This window comes from Mizuhopecten yessoensis, unplaced genomic scaffold (assembly GCF_002113885.1).
Source record: "Mizuhopecten yessoensis strain PY_sf001 unplaced genomic scaffold, ASM211388v2 scaffold8213, whole genome shotgun sequence".
Lineage (NCBI taxonomy): Eukaryota > Metazoa > Mollusca > Bivalvia > Pectinida > Pectinidae > Mizuhopecten > Mizuhopecten yessoensis.
The window spans coordinates 74,696-86,203 of NW_018407435.1; the positions used below are offsets into that span (position 1 = coordinate 74,696).

Here is an 11,508-nt window from a genome sequence, read left to right on the forward strand (position 1 = left end):
GAAAATCCCGACATTAAAATTGTAAATGCGTCGGATTTCGCAATGGCAGTTGCCGACTGCTCTTCTGTATCAGCATCAATATTAAATTCTAAATAAGCTCCGAGGTACGACACCACTTCCCCCACCGTACATGCGCCATCACACTGGGTCAGTTCCACTTTCGATTTACCGACCGACACAACGGCCCTGTTACCACACTCGACGGGCGCAGATTTGTCAATTGTTCCTTCGGCTAATTCATGAAAGACTTGCATTAATGTTTTAGTATCGGCTACTGAACACCCATACTAAATCTTTAAGAACGGCAAGTTGCCGTTTCAGCTTTAGAATTACAAAAATCATACTTGCAGACGACGAGTTTTCTACAACCGGAAATTGATAATATAAAACTAATTTTTGAAGCGGAAAACGGGGAAAAAAATCCGGATTTCGTATTATCGGTTTTTTTTTGGAAAATAAAAAAAATTGGGGCGGGGCCTCAAAGAGGGGGCGGGCGGGGATGAGAATCTAGCAAATAATTTATTATGGCCTAAATAAAAGGCATTCAATGAAGTTGAATTACCTCTTCTTCACAATCATATATAATTAATGTTGGTAGGGTTTTCCATTCCCCATAGATCATGTCTACTATATCCATGGTTGAGTGAAAAATGAAAAGTAATTCATCATGGTTAGCTTATATACTGGTATTATTGCTTCAAATTGCTTAAGGTTACCTTAAATACTGGTGTATAAATGGCTTTAAATTCTTCAAAGTTAGCTCAATATCCCCATTCTCCCACCCAGTACTCGGGTGGTTAATTGGCTTCAAATTCTTCAAGTTTAGCTAAAATACTAGTACATGTATTATGGTTTCAGCTCAAATTTTCCAAAAATGTTTTTCTTATTTATTTTTTTCCGGTCAGTTCGATTTTTAAAAAAATAACTTTTCATGATACTATTTTTGTTGCAGTATTGTATTATCACTTTTTGTTGAAAAATTCAAATACTAATCGAACAATGTAGGCAAAATTAAAGTTCCAAGGCATTATTGGAGCTTAATCTATAGCTACATGTATCTAGGATATTTTTCTTATCTGAATATACGTTTTAATTTTTATTGATGATTCGCTTCAAGCTCCTCTGTCATCATTTACCATGTCAAAGTCATAGTAATTCTATCTGGTGGCATTTTTAATTGACAATTTAGTGGCCCCCTTATCTTAGGTGGACACTAGGTAGTCTGTCACTGTCATCAATAACACTAGTTATTGTCTGGCCCTAATGTCAGTGGACACTGCTGTCATATGACAATAACTGTTGTAAGACCTTATTGTCAGTGCGCACCAACGTCATATGACAATAACTGTTGTGAGACCCTATGTTCAGTGGACACAGACATCATGTGACAATAACTGTAGTGTGGCCCGCCCCATCATCTGAGTGGACACAGATGTTATATGACATTAAATGTTGTGTGGCCCCATCATCAGTGGTCACTAATGTCATATGACAATAATTGTTGTGAGACCCTATGTTCAGTGAACACAGACGTCATGTGACAATAACTGTTGTGTGGCCCGCCCCATCATCAGTGGACACAGATGTCATATGACCTATCTGTTGTGTGGCCCCATCATCAGTGGTCACTAATGTCATATGACATTAACGGTTGTGTGGCCCCATCATCAGTGAAGACAGATGTCATATGACAATAATTGTTGTGTGGCCCCATCATCAGTAAACTCATTTGTGATATGATCTTAGCTGTTGTGTTTGACACCATCATTACTGGAAAATGCTGCAAGACTTGAGCTGCATGTTGCATAGCCCCACTATCAGTAGACGACGTCATCGTTGTTGTCATCATGCGTCGGTCCTATATAGCTGTTGTGTAGCCCCAATATTAGTAGACGCCGTCATCGTTGTCGTCATCATGCATCAGTCCTATATAGCTGTTGTGTAGCCCCAATATCAGTAGACAACGTCATCGTTGTCGTCATCATGCGTCAGTCCTATCTAGCTGTTGTGTAGCCCCACTATCAGTAGACGCCGTCATCGTTGTCGTCATCATGCGTCAGTTCTATATAGCTGCTGTGTAGCCCCACTATCAGTAGACGACCTCATCGTTGTCGTCATCATGCGTCAGTCCAATATAGCTGTTGTGTAGCCCCACTATCAGGAGACGACGTCATCGTTGTCGTCATCATGCATCAGTCCTATATAGCTGTTGTGTAGCCCCCCTATCAGTAGACGACGTCATCGTTGTTGACATCATGCGTCAGTCCTAATATAGCTGCTGTATGGCAGCATGATCGGTAGACAATGTCATCATCAATCCAGATACGGCTCGCAACCTTAATTGAGTGAAGACAGATGTCATATGACAATAATTGTTGTGAGGCCCCATCATCAGTAAACTCATTTGTGATATGATCTTAGCTGTTGTGTTTGACACCATCATTACTGGAAAATGCTGCAAGCCTTGAGCTGCATGTTGCATAGCCCCACTATCAGTAGACGACTTCATCGTTGTTGTCATCATGCGTCAGTCCTAATATAGCTTCTGTATGGCAGCATGATCAGTAGACAATGTCATCATCAATCCAGATACGGCTCGCAACCTTAAATTGATTAGTGGTCACTAATGTCATATGACAATAATTGTTGTGAGGCCCCATCATCAGTAAACTCATTTGTGATATGATCTTAGCTGTTGTGTTTGACACCGTCATTACTGGAAAATGCTGCAAGACTTGAGCTGCAGGTTGCATAGCCCCACTATCAGTAGACGACGTCATCATGTGACAATAACTGTAGTGTGGCCCGCCCCATCATCTGAGTGGACACAGATGTTATATGACATTAAATGTTGTGTGGCCCCATCATCAGTGGTCACTAATGTCATATGACATTAACGGTTGTGTGGCCCCATCATCAGTGAACACAGATGTCATATGACAATAATTGTTGTGTGGCCCCATCATCAGTAAACTCATTTGTGATATGATCTTAGCTGTTGTGTTTGACACCATCATTACTGGAAAATGCTGCAAGACTTGAGCTGCAGGTTGCATAGCCCCACTATCAGTAGACGACGTCATCGTTGTTGTCATCATGCGTCAGTCCTAATATAGCTGCTGTATGGCAGCATGATCAGTAGACAATGTCATCATCAATCCAGATACGGCTCGCAACCTTAATTGGATTCTGAAATCATGAAGGTGTCTTGCAGCCCGGCCACCATCATTAGATTAGTGAGCTGTTCGGTCCAATTACATAAAAATTTGAAATCTAGCTTACATTACTGACTAATTAGACCACAATAAAGCAGCTCTATGGATTTTGCTATTACTAGATTACAGTTAGAAGCACTGGAACAGTTAGTTACTAATTCATAAGTGTACGCTAGTGTGACGTCTGTAGCAGGTGTATATCCTGTGGTCTATGTCAGTACAGGTATTCTGTCAGTAACGGGACTCGGGGAACGTAAACACAGACAGGTGTACCTATATATAACAGTCTAGTTTTCAGGGACTAGTTAGCTTAACATCAATATTTGCTAAAATTATGATTTCATATATTTGGAAATTATAGCTTTAAAAGGACCATGAAAGTTTCTTAATCTTTTTTGGTAGGATTTTTGTTGTCTCAATTCAAAAAAATAAACAGAATTGTGAAACATTAGTTATTTTAACTTATATTTAATCACGGCCTGGATGCTAGTGCCTGGGGGGGGGGGGTCTAATGTAGGGGGAAACCATTATACTCGGAGANGGAAACCATTATACTCGGAGAAAACCCACAGGTAACCCGTCAATCGTGGAATCAAACCCTGGTTGCCTTGGTGAATATTTCATGCAGAAGGATCATGCCATCATATTTTAAACATACTTTATTTATCCAGCAATTACAGTTTAGTAGAACTACGAGTTATGCATTTGTCTCTCTATAAGCCTGTGTCTGGTAATAAGCCCACCCATTTCTGTAACACTTTCGTATAAAATGCCACCTAATTCTATTTTATTGTCATGTAAAAAGCCCATTCCCTACTTCATTGTATATATGAGTTACAAATTATATGTCAGTCCCTCTTGAGTTTTTTTGGCAGGATCAATGCAATATGTAAAAATGTCCATAAAATAAAACAAACAAAACTAATGTATTGTTTTTCTGATTCCCTTTCTACCCACTAAAACATGTTTGCACTAAAAAACAATTTACCGGTATTAGTTTTTTGGTGTATTAGTACTGTTCGAATATAGTTCAAGCATTAAAGAATAATAAATAAGAAGTAACTTCTCTGTCTACCTTAATATTCGGCTTTTTATATCTGGTTTACATATACTGTAATTCCCTTTTAATCTTAACCAAAATCTGTCATCAAAGATAAAGACGAAACCAGTTAAGGCATACCTATCTGGTGTCAGTGATTACGCTTGTATGTGTCTGGACATGATGTGTACGTCCCGTAATACTGTACACACAGTTTACATGTTTGCCATTTTCGTCCTTCTTTTAAATGAGAGTAAATTTATCATGAGATTGAATATAACTACACAGTCTCCTATATATAATAAGTATATGAGAAGGCAAGATAACACCGAATGAGTTCTGATTTTCTGAGTGAAAGGCAAATAATTGGCTAGGCAAGTGTTTCCCTGGTATATATGCAAGTTCATTCCACTTGGAGTTATAAAATTAGTTACTGCACTCTGAGGTGTTTCCCTCTTTGGTCATGATGTGTTATATGTCTCGTACCAGGAGTTATAATTAGTAGGTCAATGTGACAAATACATCACTATTGGTCTAAGTATTGAGCGTTCACCCAAGTGGGGTAGGAAATGGATTCTGTCCCCTGAGGTCAGGAACAAACCAAAGTCCTTAAATATGGCAGTTCACTCTATGCTTATTGTTCAGCATGAAGGGTTATCGCAACAACTGGTTAACCCCGTTGTCAGTATATATTGTGACCGGGTGGAATGCTGTGCTGGGTGCCTTCAGCATGGTATTTCAGTGAGGTAGCACTCTAAGGTCAGCATCAGATCAGCACTTTTACAGGGCGGCAAATTCATCAACATGTCCTGGCTCAGAACATAAAGGCACAAGCATTCACACAATTTACATACATGGAGGCACGTCATGAAATGACCATGGCTGTTGATGGGTAAAAACTTAACCAAACCTGTATGATTGATACTGTTTGTCTGAGGGGTAAGGTCATAGTGACATATATGACCCCAATCATTGATAAATGTTGGTCTGTATTGCAAATATCAGTTGTTTACCGCAAAATATTATTCAGCCATTGGAAAGATGACTTTTTTTTATCAAAATACTTTCTGTATGAGTGTTTGATCATAATCATACCAATGAACTCTTTGGTAAACACAGGATGTAATAAATCTCACCGCAGAAGCCGACCTAATTGAATTGACTCATGATTTTTTAATTGTTATACCATACATAAATTACTCTTAGAAATCTACATACAAGCTTTGAACTTGTGATCGTGTGTCTGTATCCTAACATGAGCTGTCAATCTATTTTCTAATCTAACTGAAAGGATTGAAGACAGCCGCATGCATTGGTAAGATGTAAAAAGTGTTGGTGTATCTTTTTGTAGCTGGGTGTCATTTAGTTTATTCCTGATCATATTACATCCTATTTAAAATGTTTCTTTTGTTGATTTTAGTTATAGGTTTAGAAAATTGCTTTAGTTTGCATCATATTCCAGTTAAACAATGAAAAAATCATTTTAAGTTAAAAATGTTCCTAACATTTGTTGAAAATGTTCCTAACATTTATTCTTTAAGTTTAAAAAATATTACGATTAAAAATTTTAAAGATTGAAATTATTAAAATTTAAATGTCAACTAATCGAGTGAGTTGATAATTAATTACTTTATCAATTTCTCATGTCTGAGGTTTAATTTGAATAGCATTAAGCTGTTTTCTTTATAATGCAATGGAACGATTTATAGATTGAATATTTGAAGAAAAAGTCGTAAAAATAATTATTCAAATTGGGGATTGTTTTTTTTTTTAATTGTTAGTTCCTTTAGATATGGGCCAATTATATGTCAATCCTGTGTTTAGTAATTTCATGTAGTTTATATTTAGGCTAATGTCACTCCAACCCACTGTCACTGTTAAGACTTTGTTTCCTCTAATTTCTATCTCACGGAATTGCATCAAAATTACATATGATGCACATTACTGTCAAAAACGTCACTGTCACTTCACATGAAACACAATTTCATGTACATTCATGTACTCAATTTCATGTACTCAATTTCATGTACATTAATGTACTCAATTTCATGTACTCAATTTCATGTACTCAATTTCATGTACTCAATTTCATGTACTCGATTTCATGTACATTTCATGTACTCAATTTCATGTACTCGATTTCATGTACATTTCATGTACTCAATTTCATGTACTCAATTTCATGTACATTCATGTACTCAATTTCATGTACATTTCATGTACTCAATTTCATTTACTTGTAATCTATTTTTCACTACCTTTTCCCAAAATAAACATATGGTGTTTGTGAAGTTTATTTTATTGTGATATCCCATTTTATCCTGTAGATTTTATTTAGTTTTTTAGAAGTGTTGTATATATTCAATTCCAGTGATGTGTTTTTATTGGAAGAAATGAAGAAAATTACATTGAAACTTGTTGATTTGTTTTTGCAAATAATACTGACAATTTTTTAATTAAGGCAAATTGAACATTATTTGCATTTAATATTTAACCATTTAGCTACTTCCCGCTCACGATCATGTTTTTGTAATCCAGAATGTTTACCCATTATAGTACCTCATGTACATATCATTGACAAATTATTCTGTTTGTAGCCAAGTAAATTCATGTAGGGTTGAGTTACACTCCACCAATTTTTGAAATTAATTGCAAATTTAAATAAGTTAAGTTGCAAAATTTAATATCAGATCTAAAATTGATTGATATCCTTATGACACAAGGCTAGTAATTACTCTAGGAATGGTTCTGTTCTGTCAGTATTACAAAATAACATCTCATTCTGTTGATACAATTTTTAGGTCACCTGAGCTTTAACTTGTCGTGCGTGGTCCATTAACATTTTACATTTTAAACTTAAGCTGAAATACTGGGGAAGGGATTTCATTGATACTTCATGGGAAGGTTACTGACATCTCCCTGACAAAGTTTTGTTATTTTTCGGGTCTATCAGAAATCCAATATGGCCACCACAGCCGCCATTCTGAAAAACTATTTCAAACTTAAAGTCAAGTTCTGCTAGGCCGATTGAACTGAAACTTTGTAGAATGATCGACTCATGGTCCTGACAAAGTTTTGTTAAATTTCGGGTCGATCAGAAATACAATTTGGCTGCCATGGCTGCTATTTTGAAAATACATATTTCAAACTTAAAGTCAAGTTCTGCTAGGCCGATTGAACTGAAACTTTGTAGGAAAGATCGACTCATGGTCCTGACAAAGTTTTGTTAAATTTCTGGTCGATCAGAAATACAATTTGGCTGCCATGGCTGCTATTTTGAAAATACATATTTCAAACTTAAAGTCAAGTTCTTTTAGGTCGATCTATAGCTAACTGAAAATCAGTCTAGGAATTATCAGCTCATGGTCCTGACAAACTTAAGTTAACGTTATACTTAACAATTTTTTACTCAAATTGGTACATATTTCAACAACAAAAATAAATACTGTATGACTCAGGTGACCGTTAAGGCCCATGGGCCTCTTGTTAATCTGAATTTTTTGTCTGAAAATTAATTATGTTCTGTGAGAATCACAGACACAGGAGAGAGTGCTCAAGCAATGGCTATTTTGCGAAATAAATGTCTACATTCCCAGGAATGCACAACAGGATATTTTTACGGTTCTTTCAGTCATATTAGTAATAACTAATCCATTTTAAACTGAAGCAACAAAAGTCAAGAAGTCATTTAGGGTCACCAATACCACGGCCAAAAGGTGTATTCATGCCTTGGAAAAATCCTTCTTTGGCAAATCTGTTCAGCTTTGGTAAACCATTTAAAACACTACCTTGTAGAATTATTAAAAATTTAGAAAGATGAAATATTAAAAAAAAAATAACAACAGCTGTTCATAGTGTAAAATTGCCAGGGGCCAGCAGACCTGGTTTTGAACCCTTGACCAGTCTTATCATTATACTGACATTCTAAAAAACTGAGCGAAGCGTCACACTCACATTTGTATCAAGAAATTAATTAAAGGGAGATTACTCTATGTAGAAAAAAATACAGTTTTCTAGCGTTTTTTTATCAGTGGAACATGGAGCCTTAAACATTCACCCACCATTTTTAGGAGTGTGTTAAACAGTATTATGGCAAAGGTGTCACCCAGCTGGCAATCAACCTCGTGCTGGTTCAATTTCTATAATATCATCAGGAAATTCAGTCTTCTGAATTATATATAAAGAAAAAAAAAAGATAATTGATCTAAATGTAGCAAGTTGAGCTTGAATTCAGCTTCACTGAAGATAATGGACAAAAACGATAATTGATCTTTAATGATATGAATGCACTAGACCATATATGTAGGAATATCCCATAAACTGTTGAAACGCTGGTTCATTGTTTGATATATTTATAGGTGTGATATTTTTATTGTCGTCAGTCGGCGGTACATATATGTGTACATGTTCAGTCTTTTGAAAACTGAAAATGAGGTGTACGTCACAAGGGGATTCAGTGTACGTAGCATATGGTATTTCAATTTGAGAAGAATTTTAAGTTTTCAAAGAACCTGTCATGGTTTTAACAGAGTTATCATCCTGATATATGTACCCACAACCAGAGAAAGAAAAATATGCAAAAATCATGTATTAAGTTATTGGTAATTACCATCCCCTTTTTAAATGCCAAGAAATTAAGTCTCACATTTCTATCTTATGATTGATTGATGAAATGATTTCCTTCCCTTTGACAAAAAGAAAAACATGATACTGCTTCGCTAAAAGCATTGAAAAAACAGCTCCAAATATACAAGAATGTTCATTTAACGTCGCATATACCTTAAACATACAAACATTAGCTCGGTGGAGCTATTTCTGCGACAAACCGAGGAAATTGCATTTTTGTTGGGAGACTTGTATTGTATTGCCAGAATCTGAATAATTAATTTGCTTTTATCCTGAATAATAGTCATAAATCTAAACTTCTTTATGTAATTGACATGGATCTAATTCTCTCCAAAGAGAAGAAAATCCGTTATTGATGCTTATTTACATATTTTCAACAAGCTATGATATCACAACGAGTTAATTAAGGCCAGACTCTATAGAGGGAGACTCTCTACAAATATTATAATGGACACATCACATGTCTTGCCCTTTGCATGTCCTGGGCCATGCATCCTTAAAAATTGTTTGTTTGCAGTTTTCCTACTGACATTTTTGTAGTGGTTTAGTAGTTAGGGATTATTTTTTCTATTTTAGAAATCTCATATTTCTTTATACAAGTCCTAAATGTAAGTGATTTTTCGTCCCTAATTTGTTTTTACCGAAAGTCCAAAAAAGAGTCCATTGCTATTTTTAGCTTACCTCCCCTGGGAGCAGAGATGAAGGGTCCATAGGGAGAACATAGGGAAAATGTATAAAATCCTCCTTCTGCATGAATATGGAGGGATTTGAATTAAATTTGGTGTAGTGCATCCATTGGCAAAAGAGACTTGATTTGGTATAAACGGAAGGTATTGCCCCACTGGGGGAAAAAGGGAGGATCCCAATAGGGAAAATTGAGGTAAATCTTTAAAATTCTTCTCCCTCTGTAGGAATGGAGGGATTTTAACCAAACTTTATCTAGAACATCCTTGGGCAAGGGACTAATTCACTTTTGTTTAAATGGAGGGTGTGTATAAAAATGTTTTCCTTCGATATAAATGGAACGATTGTTTATCTTTTCAGGCTTCAGTCAGTTAAGTTATTTTGCTCCCAGTTTTATGATTTAAAATCACTGTATATATAACAATATTTATTTCCCTATGTACTGTTTACAATTACATGCATTATGTACACTTGTTTACTTTCAGGCCTCACACGAAGGATGATCTGAGGGCTTACCTAATTATCTTACAGGTAAGAATTAATGTTTACAGGTAAGAATTAATGTTGACAGGTAAGAACTAATGTGAACTTAATCATACAAAATCTTACCCTGGTTTTAGAAACATTCCTGTCAAATTAACTCATTCACCCCAGAAGACACATTTGAACTCTTCCAATTCAATGATTGGAATAGTTCAATATGAAATTCAGGGGTGAATGAATTAACTACGGAGATCCTTAAACTGACTTTATTTTTAAATTTTGAGAGACTTCTTACCTTAAATAGAAATGTCTTTCGTGAAGCTTCCTTATAAAGTAAAGATTTTCATTAATCATTTAAGACTGGAATAACCATGACTAAACATTTACTAAAGACTTCTTTAAGTAATCGCATACCAGTGTTTCGCCTTTGCCGGACAGGGATTCTTAATGAAAAAAAAAATGGTGATTGTTCACAGCAACAGCCTCTGATGTTGTACCTTGATGCTAAATTCCCAAAAGCATGCTTAACCTTGAGACACTTGGGAGACCTGAACTTTTTATAGGTTTAACTCATTCACCCCTTAAGACACATTTGAACTCTTCCAATTCAAAGGTTGGAATGGTTCATTATTAAATTTCAGGGGTGAATGGGTTAATATCACAAGGTTTTAATGTCATGCAGGCATTTTATTTAAAAGTGACTGCAGAGCTTTCTTCCATTAATTAATGAACAATAATTGAATATTATATAATTCATTGAATTTTGAATCATGTCCGTGGGTTGTTTGTTCATTTTATACACAGATATTTATAGAAATTCACTGAAATTAAAAGTCTTTTTCTATTTTCAGAATCCCCAGTTTGAGAACATGTCAACTTTTGTGATATTTGCCCACCTACTTCGACAGATTGCTGCGCTCAACGATCATGATCACCATTTTTTGGTGCATTGGATGAGGAAGTAAGTGTATTCGTCTCTTGCTCTGCTGTCTGAAACATTTAATTTTGTGATGAGAGAGCTAGAGAGAAGTGCTATATACATTTTTGTAGGTACAAATGTGGCAAGAGCTGGATGGTTTCTCACTGCAAGGGGCATAACTCTTACATTTTGATTCAGATTGGTAAAAAGATATTTTCTGAATATCATATATGTTGCGTCGTCAAAGAGATCAATTTTTTTTCTGTATTTTTCAGACTTTGATTTGCTGGCCCATTTTGATTAAAGTAAAGAATAATAAAGTGTTTAAAATATTCTTCTTATTTTGTTTATTTTTCACAAATACATCTCTGTCCCTGGAAATATTTCAATCTGCATAAAATATCTTAATTATAAGCAAAGAGCTTATCCACTTAAACACAATTACTGTTATGTTATTTTTTTTCTTTCTCAAAATGTTGAAACTCCCTGTAAATATCCACAACATGTTATTGTCTTTGTATGACCATTAAAGTGGGGGGGGG

The 11,508-nt window shown here is 35.5% G+C and overlaps 1 protein-coding gene across 2 annotated transcripts in view; it reads left to right on the top strand.

Annotated features, from left to right (window-relative positions):
* LOC110455416 (probable E3 ubiquitin-protein ligase HECTD2) overlaps positions 1-11,508 on the top strand; it is a 71,470-nt gene that overhangs the window by 35,553 nt on the left and 24,409 nt on the right. The window contains exons 6-8 of one of the 2 annotated variants that reach the window (XM_021505543.1): positions 5,546-5,569; positions 10,050-10,095; positions 10,899-11,008. In XM_021505543.1, the coding sequence (XP_021361218.1) occupies positions 5,546-5,569; positions 10,050-10,095; positions 10,899-11,008 (180 nt within the window). The remainder of the gene's footprint in view (positions 1-5,545; positions 5,570-10,049; positions 10,096-10,898; positions 11,009-11,508) is intronic. The other variant, XM_021505544.1, reaches the window with a different exon arrangement.